Source organism: Cuculus canorus, chromosome 16 (genome assembly GCF_017976375.1).
Source record: "Cuculus canorus isolate bCucCan1 chromosome 16, bCucCan1.pri, whole genome shotgun sequence".
NCBI classification, from domain to species: Eukaryota; Metazoa; Chordata; class Aves; order Cuculiformes; family Cuculidae; genus Cuculus; species Cuculus canorus.
The window spans coordinates 9762577-9779295 of record NC_071416.1 but is presented as its reverse complement, the minus strand read 5'-3'; the positions used below and the strand labels follow the sequence as shown (position 1 = coordinate 9779295).

General features: G+C 50.1%; 1 protein-coding gene across 13 annotated transcripts in view; it reads right to left on the bottom strand.

The window, feature by feature from the left end:
- KCNQ2 (potassium voltage-gated channel subfamily Q member 2) overlaps positions 1–5216 on the bottom strand; it is a 78228-nt gene extending 73012 nt beyond the window's left edge. For all 13 annotated transcript variants that reach the window (XM_054081626.1, XM_009562746.2, XM_054081617.1 and 10 more), the window contains exon 1: positions 4912–5216. In XM_054081626.1, the coding sequence (XP_053937601.1) occupies positions 4912–5207 (296 nt within the window). In that variant the 5' untranslated portion in view covers positions 5208–5216. The remainder of the gene's footprint in view (positions 1–4911) is intronic.
- Positions 5217–16719: the final 11503 nt, after the last annotated feature.

Genomic DNA, 16719 nt, shown 5'->3' with positions numbered 1-16719 from the left:
TACTTCACTGGTGGATGAGCTGAGTTGGGTAGCATCGTACCTGCTGTCAATATCCATATTTGTGGGTGAGGATTTGCCACGAACCACCACCCCTTGGGGCTTGGGGATGGATAAATGAGACTGTCAAACTAAATTTGCCCCTAATTAGCAAATGCCATAAAACTAGTATAAAAAAAATGTAAGTGGAAAACAAAACAAACCATGAGAGCTACCTAAAAGCCCAAACCAGGCAGCAGGAAAATGGCTGAGTGCTCCTAGAGTTGTTTAATCTGATGCAAAAGATTATCTGGGAATGGTTCCATATTAAATAACCATGTTTCCATCAGTACGTAAGGCATGGACGGAATCAGAAAAGAAGCTACCTCTGCACCCATAAACCCTGGATCATCAGGGAAACAATTGCATCAACCCTCCATCCTCTCACCATACCAGCCGTGGCCGAGCTAGGACGCGGGCAGTGCAGAGAGGAGACTGTGGAAGGAGAGGTGGCTTCTGGCTGGGTTAAATGGGAAGAATTAACGGGATGGGGATGGCATAAGGAAATTTTAATAGAATTAGACAAGGAGGAAATGTTCTTACTTGTTATAATTTAAGTCCATGCACTTGCTTAATTAACTGAATGTATGGTGCAGAGTATGCGGATAAAAAATGCACCCAAACTATTTTTAACACAGTTAAAAAGACGCATTAAGGTTGTAAATTCAAAGTAGGAAATGCAAGAATTGTGTTGGCCCTGGGCACGCAGCTTTAAGAGTCTGAATAGAGGCTGTGTTCTTGCCACTGCCCCAAATCCAGCCCCCTCCTCTTCAGGTCAGGGGCCAAACAGGAGCAGCTCACACAGGGGATCAGCAAATGTGTCTTTGGATACGTAAGGCTACGGGGGCACCCAGTGCAAGTACCTTGCACACAACACAGTGATCCCTCCTGAAATAAGACGGCAAGTAGCAACAAAAATCACTTTTCAAGTATTACAGCCCTTCAAACCAACAGCACTGAGCAGAGGACACATTGCAAAAAACAGTGTAAAAGGACTAGAAGAAAAAGAAAAGATATTTAAATTATTGAAAGAAATAAAATGGAAAAATTTTGGAAGCAAAATGCCTCCCTGTGCAGAGAACTGCCTCGATTCTATGTGCTGCCGCATCCCTCCAAAAGCCCAGCTTGCTATTTAGACACAGCTCAACTTTTCAAGTTTCAGCTCAACCTTGAACAGAATGAGGCCACGTGCTGCCTTGCTAAGGCTCTGTGAAGAAAAAAGGAGAAAAAAATAGAAAAGGAAGATGGTGAGAGAAATACTGGCAGAAGATGAGAGACAAGGGAGGCTCAGACCTCTAGGAGCCAGAGTTTACATTCAAAAATGGGACCCACCAGGCTCAGCTGCTTATGGGGCTGTGCAAAACTTCTAGATTATATATGTCTGTGAACACAGCTCTCACGAGCCGATCACCCAGTCGCGCCAGTGTAGGAAGAGCTATTAAGTACAAAACCAAATCACAACACAAACATAAAGCAGTGCTTTTGCAGAGGCAACATCCGAGAGAAGACCACGCAGAGAGTCTGGGGCTCAGGGGGTTGGGAGTTGCTTTGAATTTCCCTGTTTTCTTAAGCACAAAATGGTGCAAAGGGGAAGGAGTGACAACAGGAAGATGTGGGGGAAGAAATCGGGTGGACTGGATCTAGGATGTGGCACTGGAAATAAATGCAATTTGCACAGGGATCTTGAGGCAGTGCATCAATCGCTCGGTGCAACACCAGCCTGGGAGCTGGGCCTCTGCAGACAGGCGTTCATCAGAGGTATTTACGCAGAGGCACCTCTCATAGTTATTAAACCATCTCAATGCTGGAAGAGCGTCTATAGTTTGTGTCTTGGCATTTGGGTGCAGGGAAGCTGCCCGAGCAGCATAGCAGCCCGGAGCAGCTCCACACCTAGCAACGTAGCTGGGTCAATACACGTCTACAAGATAAAACCCAACCTCGCATGGTCACAAACTCATTCACACTGGAAAGAGGTACTAAAACTTAATGCAAGAAAGCCCCTGTGAGTAGCGGGAGCAGAGAAACAGGGGTGCTGGCAGGTGGGGTTGGGACGGAAGGCTGAGTCGTGCATAGCCAGAGATAGCAGCAGGATAGGGTTCCCCCATCCACAATCTTCTTCAGGACTCCCGCTCCAGCTGTACAAAGGCTAACAGTGCTTTTGTGCTCAAGGCTTCAGCACAAAACAGGGTTTGAGGCAGGAGATGGCATGACCCCAACAGCACGGTGAAGGCACTGCATCGGCCATTGGGCATTGAGCGCAGCTCCAGCTCTCCACACAAACTTTACAACCTTGAGCTGGTCTCCATCTTCTCATATCTTTAAATAAGTAGCTGCTAAGCTTTTTATCTGACTGTTCTGTCTGGATTACAGACTTCTAGCTACAGAAAACCCCCCTCCCTGCCCCATTAACTCATACAGATCTGGCACGGGCCACACCAGGCTCACCCGGGGAACTGAGCAATAACTGCTGCATGGGCTTGTCCCGGTGACTTTGTACGATGCTTACCATACCTTTCAGCACTTTAAATAATACATTAGCAGACTGCCAAGGCTAAACCTACCGTAGGGATAGTTCAGAAGATTGGAGTCCATTTAACTTCCTGATACACTGTGAAAAAATGAATTATATCACTGATTCTTCACAGACATCAGCGCAATTACCACCTCAGCTCTGAAATCAGCCTCCATTTCCCGATGGGTGCATGGGTGCAGGTCAGAGGATGGTTTTCCAGCGGTTAAATCTCCCAGCTGCTCGGGCATCCACCGCAAGGTGAGCCAGGGAGGCTGCCCACCTCCTGGCACACCCCAGGCCAGCAGTTTCTAATCAGAGGGCACGGCTCCATGTGGTATCACAGCAGGTACGAGTGGAGTCACGAGCCCTGGAGAAATGCAGCTGCTTGGGCTGGGGGGGAGGCACTTAGGGGGGGTTCAGAGACCTGGTGAGAGCGTGGGGAACAGGCATTCATGGGAAAGAGATCGCAGGCAGGAGATCAGTTTGGGATGCTGGTTCAAGAAGGGTATCAATGCCCCTGCTCCTGCTTCACAAGGACTACTGGCTGCCCAAGCAAACGCCACCACAGAAAGCCAAACGGGTCAGAAGTTAAGACAGAGCAGGTGAAGAGACAAAGATGTTTATAAAGCCACGACACTCAGGGTTACCCCTGCCACTTGCCATTTGGTTTTCCGCCCCATCCACCTTTATCCCCAAGCTGGAGTCTCACCTGTATTTAATAGCATCCAGTGCACAGTTGCACACAACGCCCCCCCATCCTCAGCACTGACACAGGCAAGCACCCAGCTCAAGATCTGAACGCTTGGCCTCTGCACGCACTTCTGGAAGGTTTGGTGGCACAAACCACCTACAACTTCCAGAGGCTGGCCCTGAGCATGGAGGATGCTCAGGACTCCCAGTGTTGGACTTTGTACTCCTCATGGTTGGTGCAACTGAGCTCCACAGATGCTCCCTCTTCTCCTCTCCCATTTCTCCAGGGAAAAGAGCTCCCCTCGAGGACCCCAACTCGCTGCAGCACAAGGAAAAGCTCCCCCTTCCACCGACTCTCCAACCAGACTCGACAACACCTCCCTGGAAGGCCTCAATGTACAAAATGGCTGAGGACCAGAAAGCACATCCAGACACCTTACCCGAGAATAGCGTAAACAGCAAAAGGATGGGAGAAAAACCACAAAAGGCCCAAAAATTCCACTTGCCAGGGCTGGCAGAGGCCCTAACCGTGATGGAAAACACACAAACACAAAAAAAACCCATCAGCACCAAGGGAACAAACACCCCAGCCTGAGCCCAGGCCTGCAGAAGAGCCTGGTGGGACCATGGAAAGTCCCAGAGGGAAGGGAGTTGCAGTAACACAGCAATTTATCTTGACCCTCCCTTTGCAATCCTCTAAACAACTGGAAGTCATCTGCGCTGCCTATGCAGCAGTGCCTTCAGACATGGGCATCTTTGTACCCAAGAGCAGGGCAGGTGTGGGCATTTCTGGCTAAAATAAAGGGGTGGCAGAGGGGGAATGAGCACCCTGGGACTGCTCCTTTGTTTACCGCTTCATCGCTGTGCAGCTGAAGCCCCAGACACGGATTAGCATTTCTTTCTAGACACATCTCCAAGACAGCTGCTTCCCACAGAGGGACAAGAAATACCTTCAGCACCCAATGCACCTCAAAACCAACCCCAGCTTGCATTTTTTCCAGCCACCCAGCAGCCAACGATGGGGCCAGGAGAGAAGGAGCCGGGGGGGGGGAGCGGGGGGGGAAGATGGAAGGTGGGGAGGAGAGAGTGCCTGAGCAGAGCTTTTTTGTTCCTCTGCTCACAGCATTGCTATGGTGATTTCAAGCAAGACGGAGGAGCAGTCCCTATCCATCACTCCCGCTGCTCCAGCCCCCTGCACCGACCGCAGGAGCAGCCCCTTCCTCCGCAACCAGGAGGGAAGGGGGACAGGGACCAGGCGCACTGCACACCTCGAGGGGGAAGAAGCCACCCCCTGGCTCTGCAGGGGCTCCCCCGACACCCCCCTCTCGCCTTCCCCATCGCCCCCCAGCTGGCAGCGCAGGTCCCCGGTGCAGGTTGCCTGGGCACGGTGCCACCCTGCACCGGGGAGAGACGGCTGCTCCGCTGCTGCTGGGGATGGAGGGGGGCTCAGCATCCCCCCGACATCCCCCCTCCTCTACAGCTGGAGCATCCTTCCTCTCCAGCATCCATCTGGGGGGCTGGGATGGAGGGGGTGGGTGGAGGAAGGCAGATCCGAACCCGCTGGGTGGGGGGAGGCTGGGATGGAAGGGGGGAAGGCAGGCAGACACATATAGGGGTGTATGGGGGTCTCTCCCATCACGTTTGCCCCCTCCCCACACTCCTTTTCTACTCACACGTATGCGTGGTAAATGAAAGCCCAGCCCCGCGGTCTCTCCAGCACATTGTAGAGGAAATTCTGCAGCTTGCGGTAAAAAGCATTCCTTTTCGGGGGCTTCCCGCTGCCCGAGACCCCCGAGCGGGGTTTGCTGAGGATGCTGCCCCTCTTGGTGCTCTCGGAGCCGGCGATGAGGAGCGCCCCGTCCCGGCTGGAGTCCGGAGCTCCCGGGTCGAGCCCCACGAAGCCCACCTTGAGCTTCTTCTCAGCCGCTGGCCCCGGGTAGACACCTCCGTTGCGGGATTTCTGCACCATGGTGGTGGTGTCCAGGGGTGGGGGGGATGGAGGAGGGGGAGAGGGGGGTCTGGGGGCGGCGGGGGCTCCGCCCGCTCTCCCCGCCGCGGCTCCGTGCCCGGCGCAGGCAAAGCCGCAGGAGCGGCTGCAATCGGCTCCCCGGCAGCGCCCCGCCCGCTCCCGCCCCCTTAACCCTCGCCCTGCCTCGGCATCCCTCTAGAGCATCACCCACCCCCACCCTAGGAAAAAAGCCAGGTTTGTCACTCGAAAGAAAAAAAAAACGATCTGTAGGCTCTTCCCCGAAAATCAGGATCATAGAAGCGTGGAATGGTTTGAGTCGGGAACTTAAACATCATCTAATTTCACCCCCCTGCAGTGGGCAGGGACACTTCCCACTGGACCAGGCTGCTCAGAGCCCCGTCCAACCTGGCCTTGAACACCTCCAGGGATGGGGCAGCCACCACTGCTGTGGGCAACCCTCATTGTGAAGAATTTCCTCCTGTTGTCCTTTAAATCCCTCCCCCATACATCATGGCTGGCTTCTGCCCCAAGGAATATTTCCTCCGGACACACAGTCACAAGACTCAGGAGAAGACACTTATGCTGTAGAAGCCTGAGATAAGACAGAGGTACCTGTCCTTCTCAATTAACCCCCATGGAAAAGGGTCACTGTGCAACGGGAAGACCTGCAACCAAACAAAATCAAGTGCAGGATCATCAACTGCTAAATGCATTGAATTTTCCCCCCCTTACAAGTCATGGATGATCTGCGAAGTGCTCACTTCTGCATGTTCATTGTAAGTCATGAACGCTTTAGGACAAGGTCTTTCGTATGTAAATCAAATTGCGAGCTCAGATGGGCTGCTTAGGGAAGGAGCAAAGTGGTTGTCCAACATTGCATGAGGTGCAGGAACCACACAGCTGTGTTTCAGTTCACTTGTGAGGGCCAGCATTTGGAAAACCAGTCCTGCCACTCACACATATTGCTGACATCCTTCTCCTAACATTCATATCTAAATGAAAAAAATCAAAATAACCTTCCGGTGTGCATTTCCCAACTCCTGTCTCAGGCATTCAAGGCCACGTTGGATGTGGCTTTGAGCAGTCTGATCCAGTGGGAGGTGTCCCTGCCCATGGCAGGTGGTGGAACTGGATGGGTTTTGAGGTCCCTTCCAACCCAAACCATTTTATGATTCTACAATTCCTTATGCCTCAGGATAATCCTAAGAACAACTAATGGACGAGAGAAGTATTGAGACTATACCAGCTGCTGCTTACTCTTCGAATCCTACCACGTATGTTAGAAGAGGAGCTGGCAGGGAGCAGCCCTACAATTTTTATGAAGTCTGTTTACTGTGACCCATATTCTCTCCAACGCGTGGCTGGAAGAGAAATCATCTCTGCAAGGCAGGCAGAAAACTAAAGCTGGGTTAAATAATGGAAAAACAGGTCTGCAAGTATGTCAGTGAATAAATTACTCAATTCAGCAAGGGGCCATTCTATTCATTATTTGTGAACACTTGTAAGATCATTAGTGTTCTTTAATAAGGTAGCCAATTACAAATGCGCCTGGCACTAATGTACAAAGTGCATTATTACAGATCCAGCGACGTAGTCCAAAAGCAGGAAACATCCCCCTCCACAAAAAGCACAACAAACAGAAGAAGCTATTTTCAATTAATGAATTCCAGATTACTAATAGTCTGTGAGCCCTGAAGAAGAATCTAATTTCATCACATTCCTCTTTCCCTAATTAGTTGGTCATTTGCGATGTCACACTGCAGTATAGCTTTGGGCATTGCGTATGTCCAAGAGCATCAAAACCAGGAGTGGGCCAAGGGAGAGGGTAGGATTTCATCCTTCCCCAGCCTTGGATGGGCTTAGGAAAGACACAGTGGGGTTGTAGGGGCTGCCAGGGCTTGTTGCTCTGCTTGGGAGATAGGCAAAACCACAAAGACAAGCAAGTCCTTACATGCAAGTGGCACCAAGAATGGTCTACTTATATAAACAGAGGAGTCTTTGGGAGCTGGAAAAAGCATGAAATTGTGGATGAAGACCCGCTTTAGCCTTGCTCCTTCTATCTCTTCACCACAGCCTCTTTGGGTATCTTCAACTCATTGTCTACAGATAGTATTTCATGGATTGGCACTGTAAGTTGTAGTTGACTCTTCAGAAACAGCATGGCTGCTTGGAGAGGGCTTTCCCTCTGGTGGCAGGAGAGCAGATCTGGGGTCCTTCCACCGAATCACACTGGGACCCTGAGTATATGTCTTCCTGCTTTCCTCCTTGCCTCCCCATCCCCTCCCAGGAGCTCTTCCTCAATCCAATTCACACAGTGCCTGGTGAGCCGCAACCTTGAGAAGATCAGTGGTCTCTTGGGAACAACTGGAATCTAAACACTCATCGAGCTGTGATGTCCTGCCAAGGAGTCTGCAGCAGGTAATTTTGAAGATGAAGTTGGTTGTATTGCTACTTCTGCTGTGAGGTGGAGGAAAAGGCACAGCCGCTAACACCATGTGAATTAATGAGGTATAGAAAAGCAGTACTGGGAAGGTGCTTTTATCTGATCCAAGGACATTATGTCTCCTCAAACAAACAAAATTACTGAGTCAGTTCTTTGCTTTCAACACTACTGATGGCTTTAAAACGTGAATACCACAGCAGATAGTTTAAACCCTGAAGGGAAGATGAAATCTGCTAAGCTGTGTTAAGATACAGAAAGTCCATGCTCTGTCCCTTAGCTATTTTTGAGACATGGTGGGAAATGACTGGTGTGAAATATGTAGAATGCCTCCAGGGAAATATTTCTGTTTGAAACGCTGAACCAAAGCCCTTTCTCCATGCCTGCCCGGCTGGTGGTTCGCATGAACTGTGCTGTCCATAACCTGGGCTTTGTCACTCACAGCTTTTTCCCAGTGCTATATTCAAAACCTAAAGCTGATGGCTTTATCTTCCCTTGTATGGGAGGTTGGACCACCCAAAGGAGATTAAACAGCCAAGAGCAAAAGCACAACAGGAGGCTGAGGCGAGACCTCATCGCTGTCTACAACTGCCTGAAAGGAGGTTGTGGCAAGTTGGGTGCTGGTCTCTTCTCTCAAGTAAGAAGGGACAGGGTGAGAGCAAATGGCCTCAAGTTGTACCGGGGGAGGTTTCAACTGGATACTAGGAAAAATTTCTTCACCAAAAGGGTTGTCAAGCACTGGCAGAGGCTGCCCAAGGAGGTGGCGGAGTCCTCAGTCCCAGGGGGATTTAAAAGACATGTAGATGTGCTTAGGGAGATGGTTTAGTGGAGGAGTTGATAGTATTGTGGGGGTAAGGGCTGGACGCTATCTTAAAGGTCTTTTCTAACCTAAACAATTCTATGATGACCCATGCCCTGTTTATGGGATCAAGGAAGGGACTAAAACCACTTTGTGAATCTGGAGTTGTTAAGGACACAGGGTTACAGGCAGCTGCAATTGCGTTATCTCACTGACCCAAAAATCTCCTTCCTGGAGCTACCTACAACTTGGCCCAAGCCTCCCACTGCCACCAGAGGGGACAGTCACTATGGCCCTTGGGGCTGTGGCAACCATGAGTGGAGATGAAGATGCTGGTATGGTAAGACCACCTTGAAAGCAAGAGGGTTTCAAACAGGGTGCTGGGCAAAGAGAAAAAGCCTTTCTTAGCACTCTCAAACACACTATCACCACTGATTTTTTTAATTACTTCTTTTTACCAGCCTAAAGTGAAGATACACCAGATGGCTGCCCAGTTTCAATCAAACCTGACAGCCTCAGAGCTAATTAAATTTGTGTCAATTTTCACAAAAACGGGAAACCTAGAGAGAAGTAGAAACTCCCTAATGCCTCGTCCTTCCCCTCCAGAGCGGATCCTGAAGCATGATCTCATCTTTGTCAGATGCCAGAGAAGGTGCCTATGAGGACACCACCCCTCCCAGCCACTAAAATGGTTCAATGAGAATTTGCAGCCAATGGGCAGACAAAAAGCCAGGCTTCCCTCCTCCTGAGGCTGACAGAGCTACTCATTTTATATTATGTATTTACTGAATGCAAAATTTCAGTGCCACCATCCATCTTTCTGTCCTGTTCTTAGACAGCACCTACCTCGTTGGATGCTGCTCCAGCAAAACCTGGGACAAATTATGCCATAGGAGATTGGCTTGAGCTGCAGCTGGAAGCATCTGAGGGTGTGAACAGAAATCTCCAAGCTGCTCTGAATTACCTGGGAAGGGAGACACAAACACCCCTTTCTCAACTAGAAAGTTTGTTTCTCCTTCCCAAGTGATTAAAATTGCTGACGTCTAAATATTCATTTGCGCTTTGTAGCCCTAACCTACTTGTCTGGGCACATAGAAGGAGAAGCAATGGGGAAAAGCAAAGTTAAGGTGAATTTTGTTGAAGTAAACTGGGTTATGCTCAGAGCATCCACAAAGATGAAAAGCTCCTTGGTCACACAGAGACTGGCACTCACACAGTTTCCCCTGACACCCCTGCTTCTGCCCGGCTCCCCCAGGCAAATTCCCCACCAACAAGGTCTCCTTCCCCATCTCTACTCTTCATGCTTCCTTCATCAGCCTCCAGCTCTGACTCTTGCCCTAGCCTCCTTTGAGATCACACACAATTCCCTTTCTTCATTTATATTGTTACCTTGAAGGTATTTTTAGCCTGTGACCACGTTGCCCCTGAGCCTTCTGTAAATTTAGCACTATCGCATCTCCCAGCGCTCACGTTCTTCCTCCTGACCTCCTTGGTTTTCTGCCTCCTCCTTCACCCATGAACACCAAAGCCACACAAATCAAATTACTGTTACCTCTGTACTCTCAGACCTCATTTCCTAAGACAAGGCTGCTCCAGGACCTCCAGCTCCTGGGGCCACCACGAGCTCCTTGAGGATGACCCCTCAGAGATCTCCCACCAACAGCCCCTTTCCAATTTCTCCAAAAGACTGCCTTACTCTTTACAACTTAAGAGCTATATAGCAATAAAACCAACCTGGTTTTGCATAGCAGCTCTTCTGGCCTTGCCAGGTTTCAGGAGCTTGGGGTCCAGCTCAGGACAGGCTCTGCTCCCCCAGTAAGGCATCTCCCAGGACCATAACTGCATCCTGGCTGGGACTCAGTACCACAAAGCCTATTAGGTCCTTTGTTCCCATTCAAGCACCTGCCTCCCACCACCTTCAAAGCTGAATCGAAACCTGCATGAATATTTAGGGACTGGAGGTTGTCATCACAAGGGGAAAAAAAAAACCCAACCCATACTGAAATAGCTAACAACTCTGACACATCTTATCTGAGAAAAGAGCAGTACAGTATCACACAAAATTGCAGTGCTTTTCTGTTGTAAGTGGAGTGCAGGGAAGCCAAATAAATTGGTATCCAAATAGTCCCAAGTGTCCTGGATTAGGAGGGGAGGGATCTTCCAGAGCCAACTCACCTGGGTAGGCTACTATGGGCATTTCTTTCCCTTTTCCCCTTTTCCTCTTTTCCCCCATTGGAAGAAAAACATGTTTTCTTCTTTGTTGCAAACTCCTTTTCTGTTTTGGTTTGGTTTGTTAAGCCAAAATGTCAGAATCTCCACATTAAGCAGATTCCAAACTCCATCTCTGAAATACTGAAAAGCTTTATGGCTAATTATTTTATCTTTTAATTATTGAAAGGGAGGTTTGAAAAGCTTCCAAAGGTAAAAATCTGCTTTCCATTTTCTTCATGTAACTTTTTTCTTTTCAAAAAAACACAAAATGATTTGGGTTGGAAGGGATCTTAAAGCCCATCCAGTCCCACCCTCTGCCATGGGCAGGGACACCTCCCACTGGATCAGACTGCTCAAGCCCCATCCAATCTGCCCTTGAACACCTCCAGGGATGGGGCAGTCACCACTGCTCTGGGCAACCTGGGCCAGGGCCTCCCCACCCTCACAGCAAAACATTTCTCCCTAAGATCTCATCTCAATCTCCCCTCTTTCAGCTGGAAACCATTCCCCCTTATCCTATCCCTGCCCTCCCTGATCAAGAGCCCCTCCCCAGCTTTCCTGGAGCCCCTTCCAGTATTGGAAGCTGCTCTAAGGTCTCCCTAGAGCCTTCTCTTCTCCAGGCTGAGAAATGTCAGAGGGAAGATCAGTTTTTGGTTTTTAATTAAGGGGATTGCTTTTGATCTATGTTTCAGGTTAAAAAATGCAAATATTCTGCTGGGAAACTGCCAGGCAGACCTGGCTGTCTCCGATCTCCTGCCTCTGTCACAGCATGCAGTGTGTGATATGCAAAGAAAAACTCCTCTAGCAACGCAATTCGTAGTTTCTCTGCACCATGAGCTTTTGCTGCAGGCTTGCTTCAGTCTTTCAGCCTGGACACTTGGGAAATCAAGAGAGCATGAAGGGATATGGGTTTATGTTTTATTTATCTTGAACCTGAGTTCCTAAGGAAAGCTGGTGTCTGCGCATCTGCCTCTTCCCTCCTTTAACTGCTGAGCTTATGGGCAATTAAGCTCACTGAAGGTAGGGGGAACTTTTCAGATTGCTACAAAAATATATGATCAGAGAGAGGACAGAAACTCTAAAGTCTCCCCATTGAGGGAGGTGATGATGCACGCACACGATTTTATTGAACAGAAACCCCACAAATGACTTTTCAAAACATAAATGCGCAGGAAACCTGGACCCGCCCTTGGTTCTGCTGCTCATGAAATTGCTGGTTTGATCCCTTCTCGGTCCCATTTGGGGAGTCCTGGAGAGGCACTGTGCCTGGGTATTCAACTGGGCAGGCAGGAGCCTGAAGGGCAGGTTCCCCCAGGGTGACCCTGGCGCTGTCTCTGCAGCACGACATTTCCTCACTTTCACCCTTATTTTCATGCAGCCCCTGTTTTGTTCTTGCAACTTTGTCTTGCTCACATTGGTCCAAAGGATGTTCCTGTCCTCTGGGCATCCGGATGCTCTGGCTGCGCTCAAGAAACATCTCATTCAGCATCTCTGTGTACTGTCCTGTGTATGCGGACTGTGGGCAGAGCAGGGGAGGGTGGTTTTAAAAATGAGCTGTGTTTGCAGGCTGCCGGCAAGCTGTCAGCTGGCAATACCTCAGCTGCCCAGGCCACCCTGCAAGAGGGACTTCATTCCACTTGAAGATGTGTTCAGCCTCACCAGCTCCTCCCTGTACCCCCCTCCTGCATATTTGCTGTGGTCCCTAAGGAGGTCTATGTCTGGAGATGTCCTGAGGCACCAAAGCATATTGACCTGCAACAGCATGTTTCTCTCCCAGCAATCACTCTAATAGGAACCACTCAGAGCATCCAAGATGCTGGTGCAGCTCCATTAATCACAGCCTCCTCTCAGCTGGCACAGGCTGCCCTCGCTTATCAATTCAGTCCTGAATGTCAGTGCCAGAGGAGAAGTCCACACTACGTCCTCCAATTGGAGAGGATCATCCCATCACGCTGATGTAGGAGCAGGGGCTGGTACAGGCAACAACCCCCCCACCCCATATTCCCACTCCATGGCAAAATACAGGCTCAGAAACCTGCAGCCTTCCGTCAGTAGCTCCTATGACTCTCATCAGCTTCGCACAGAGCCATTATTTGGATCATCTTTACCATTTTCCTCTTCTAGCCCCATCCTGAAGACTGGCCACCTCCAGACTCATCACCCCTAAGTGCTTGGTGGGCAGGTTCTCGCTGCAGCTGGCTGGGATTGCAGAAAGCATTTAAGCAGACAGAAGGCATGAAAATAGTGCCAGACAAGGGGTGATTAGAAAACATTTAGATGAGGCAAAAGCAGGTCCTCCTAAATTTGCGGGCAGGCTGACACATGGAAGGAGTGTTTGTGAACGGAGCTGAAGTGAGTTATTTGAAGATGCTGCAGAACTGCCCAAGGAGATGGCAGTGACTGCTCTTGGGGCACAGTCCCCAGGCAAAGATGTTGGTCATATAAACTTACTTCCCAAGGTCACATAGTCATGGACTTTGTGCTGCATGTGCATCATTCCCTCCTCTACCATGGATGGTTCAGCACCTCTGTCACCAGCAGGTGATGGCAGAACCAACTCTGGTGCTATTCCCTGGTGATGTTGGTGTTCAGGGGTCTGGAAGTGTGCCTTTGTCTCCCTGGCAGTTAGTGGTATTGATTTCCACGGTAGCAGGAACATGATGGAAGGTCAGGAGATACCTGCTTGATCTTCCCCAACAGTGAGATGCATTTTCAAAGGCTATTGAAATGCTTCAGGTGTCATCATGAATTTGGAGTCAATATGAGACAGGCAGTACCTCGCTGCCCACGTGGGGTTAAGGTTCAGCAAAACATGCTGGGAGACTGATGACAGATGAAGGGAGCAATGGGAGAGGAGCTGCCTTTAACTGGAGAGGCTTTCTCATGTCCAAGTTGCCACACGATGCTCCTCACCATCAGCCAGCCCGGAGACATGCTGCTGGTGCTGGGTTTCTGCAGGGACTTGCCCAGGCAGGCAAGGCGTTGTGGCTGATGCTTTAACTCATCTCCAAGCACGGAAGAGCAGCAGGCAGCTCAAATTCCCCGAGGTCAGCATCTGCGGCATGGATTCCACTTGCAGTCTTGCAAAAGCATTATAAATGTTTCAGAGCAGCCCAAAGTGTCTGCTGAGTAGGCCAGTCAGCTCCGGTGGATTAAGGAAACTTACTTTAAATTATTAACAGCGCACAGCCAGCTCACGAGGCTGTGGGGTGGAGGCGGGAAAGGAGAAGTTACTCATTCCTCCTTCTCCAGCAGGGCCACAAAAGCAGCCAGCACCAGGCTGGGGCCAGGAGGAGGTATCCATTCACACCTTGGAGGACAGTTCTGGTCATGGGGTCTTCTTCCCTTCCCCATCAGGGAACCTCAATGAGGCTGTCATCCTGGAGATGATATCCCTTTTGGAAGCTGGATACTGGTCCACAACCAGCCTCCCCACACCTCCTTCTCCTTCCCTCGTCTTCCAAGTCCATTGGTTTCTCAAACACCCTCTGGAAGAGCTGATCAGCTGCTTGAGAGTGAGAAGGCCCTGCTGCTCTTTGACTTTCCTGCAACCTTTAGTAGCTTTGCCCTCCACAAGCTTTAAATTTCGGGTAACACAAACACATTGACAGACTCTGGTCTCCAAGGAAAGGACAATAAGCACTTTGCAGCTCCTGAGGCTGCATCCTTCACTTCGCTTTGCAGAGGTGGGAAGTTAAGGGTGGATTTCCTTTCCTTGGCAGCTGCTCCAGAAGGACTTCGTCCCTCTTTCCACGAGATGGCATCGCTGAGACTGCTACGGAGGGGAAGCATCCATCGCAGAGCCTGAAGAGAGGACAGCGAGGAAAAATGCCTTCAAAACCAAAAAGGTTGCTAGGAAAAAAATGCCTCCGAGTTCCTCGTTGTGAGTTCCCAGGGCACCTGGCTGTGGTAGGGCGGAACTGGAGGAGAAGACAGTGTTTTACAATCTCACCGTCACAGCCCTATATGTCACCTGCCACGGGCCACACAACACCCACCTGCTCTCACACGGCTCTAAAAATCAACATGAGTTCCCTTCAAGGTTAGCCAAGAGCCATCTGTGGTCCAGTTTGGGGTGAGGCTGAATTGCTTATAGTGCTGTAGAGCCCCAAAATGAGTCACCTGTGCCAAGCAAAGCATCGTCCCTAGGGTGCCTGCAAGCCCGGTGGGGTCAGGCAAGGCTATTCACACAGTGGGTCATTGATGCTATCCCAAACCCCAGATCCACAGTAAGCCTTCAAACCCAAAGTCTGGGTGGAGGCAGGTGATGGCTTCATTTGGTTTTGATTTGCAAGCTTCAGAAATCCAGTGAACTTAGTTGGTTTTTTAACCTCATGCTTTGAGGTGGTTCTAACTTAGAATCATAGAATGGTTTGGGTTGGAAGGGACCTTAAAGCCCACCCGGTTCCACCCCCTGCCAAGGGCAGGGACACCCCCCACTGGAACCGGTTGTTCCAAGCTCCATCCAACCTGGCCTTGAACACCTCCAGGGATGGGGCAGCCACCACTGCTCTGGGCAACCTGGGCCAGGGCCTCCCCACCCTCATTGTGAAGAATTTTTTCCTAATGTCTAATCTAAATCTTCCCCTCTCCAATTTAAAGCCATTTCCCTTCATCCTATCATTCCATACCATTGCAAAAAGCCCCTCCCCGGCTTCCCTGGAGCCCCTTTCAGTACTCAAGCTGCTCTAAGGTCTCTCCACAGCCTTCTCTTCTCCAGGTTGAACAACCCCAACTCTCTCAGCCTGTCCTCGTACGGGCGGTGCTGCAGCCCTCGAACCATCTTTTGTTCATTCTCTTGTTATGAAGAGCCTGACCCAAACCAGGGGCTGCTGCTGCTGTAGACATCTCACTGCAGGCCCTGTGTCTTCTTTCTGGTCCTGCAGAGCACCTGGGGTACGAATCACCCTTAAATCAGGCTGGAAATTGTAGGGCTCTGCTATGGGCCCTGAGAAAATCAAGATTCAATCATCTGGGGTTTGCATTTTCCCTTTTCTGCAGTTCCATCATTAATCCTGCCACCACTTGTGCATCGCTCCCAAAGCATCTTTCACTGCTCCCTTTGCTTATTTTTGTGGAAACGTAGATGTGATTTTGTCAAACCTGTTTTTGCTTTTAAAACAGCTATAAAGGACTATGTGCAGATTTTGTGTCTGCTCTTCTCTGTCACTCACCTAACCCCAAGGTTGTCCCCACTCCTGCTGTGGGAGAGACTGGCTTCCACAGGACCAGAGGGCTGGAGGCTCCTGAGGGAACATGGGAGGGATAGAATCATGGGAGGGTTTGGGTGGGAAGGGACCTTAAAAATCATCCAGTTCCCACAGGAGTTTCTGCTCCTGCTGCTTTAAGGATAGAGGAAAAACATGCACATGATGATGTTCACTTGCACTGCTCGGGAATACCCTGGAAGAGGCACGATGCTGGCCCAAGCTCCCAGGTCTTGGGAGCTGGGAAATGCAGGAGGGGCTGGAAAATGAGATTAACCTATCAGTGGAAAACCAGCCTTCTCTCGCAGTTGTGCTGTGCCTGGAGGGATCCCCAGATCCCCCCCAGTTTGGACACGGCTCTTCAAAGCCAAATACTGCAAAGACCTTGGGCATCAAATCCGTTTCTATGGATGAAGCTGAGGGATGCTGGGGGTGGGAACAGAGGTGAGGGGCCTTGGTGGCTTGTGCACAGGGTTTTGGGGCACATGGCTCAGTGAGCTGGTACATGCCCATCTGCTGTTAGAGATTGGGGCAAGGAATGGGGGCAAGGAATGGAGACGGTTTTAGGTGGTGACTGCATGCAGCGCTCTCTGTAATTCAGCTTGGTGTCAGCTCCTTGAGGCTCTGCCTGGGGACACCTTGTGCTGCAGAGCATCAGATGTTAATTAGGATCATTAAGGGCTCCAGCAACACAAACAAGTAATGATACTTGTGCCTCTGGAGCTATCCTGGGGAAGGAACTCAAGTGATGCTGTCCTTCACAGAGCCTGTGTATGACATCCACTCCTGGCACTGTGGCTTTTCTTTAAAGCGAAGTCATGAGCACAGACAACCCCAAGATGTCTCAGCATCCTG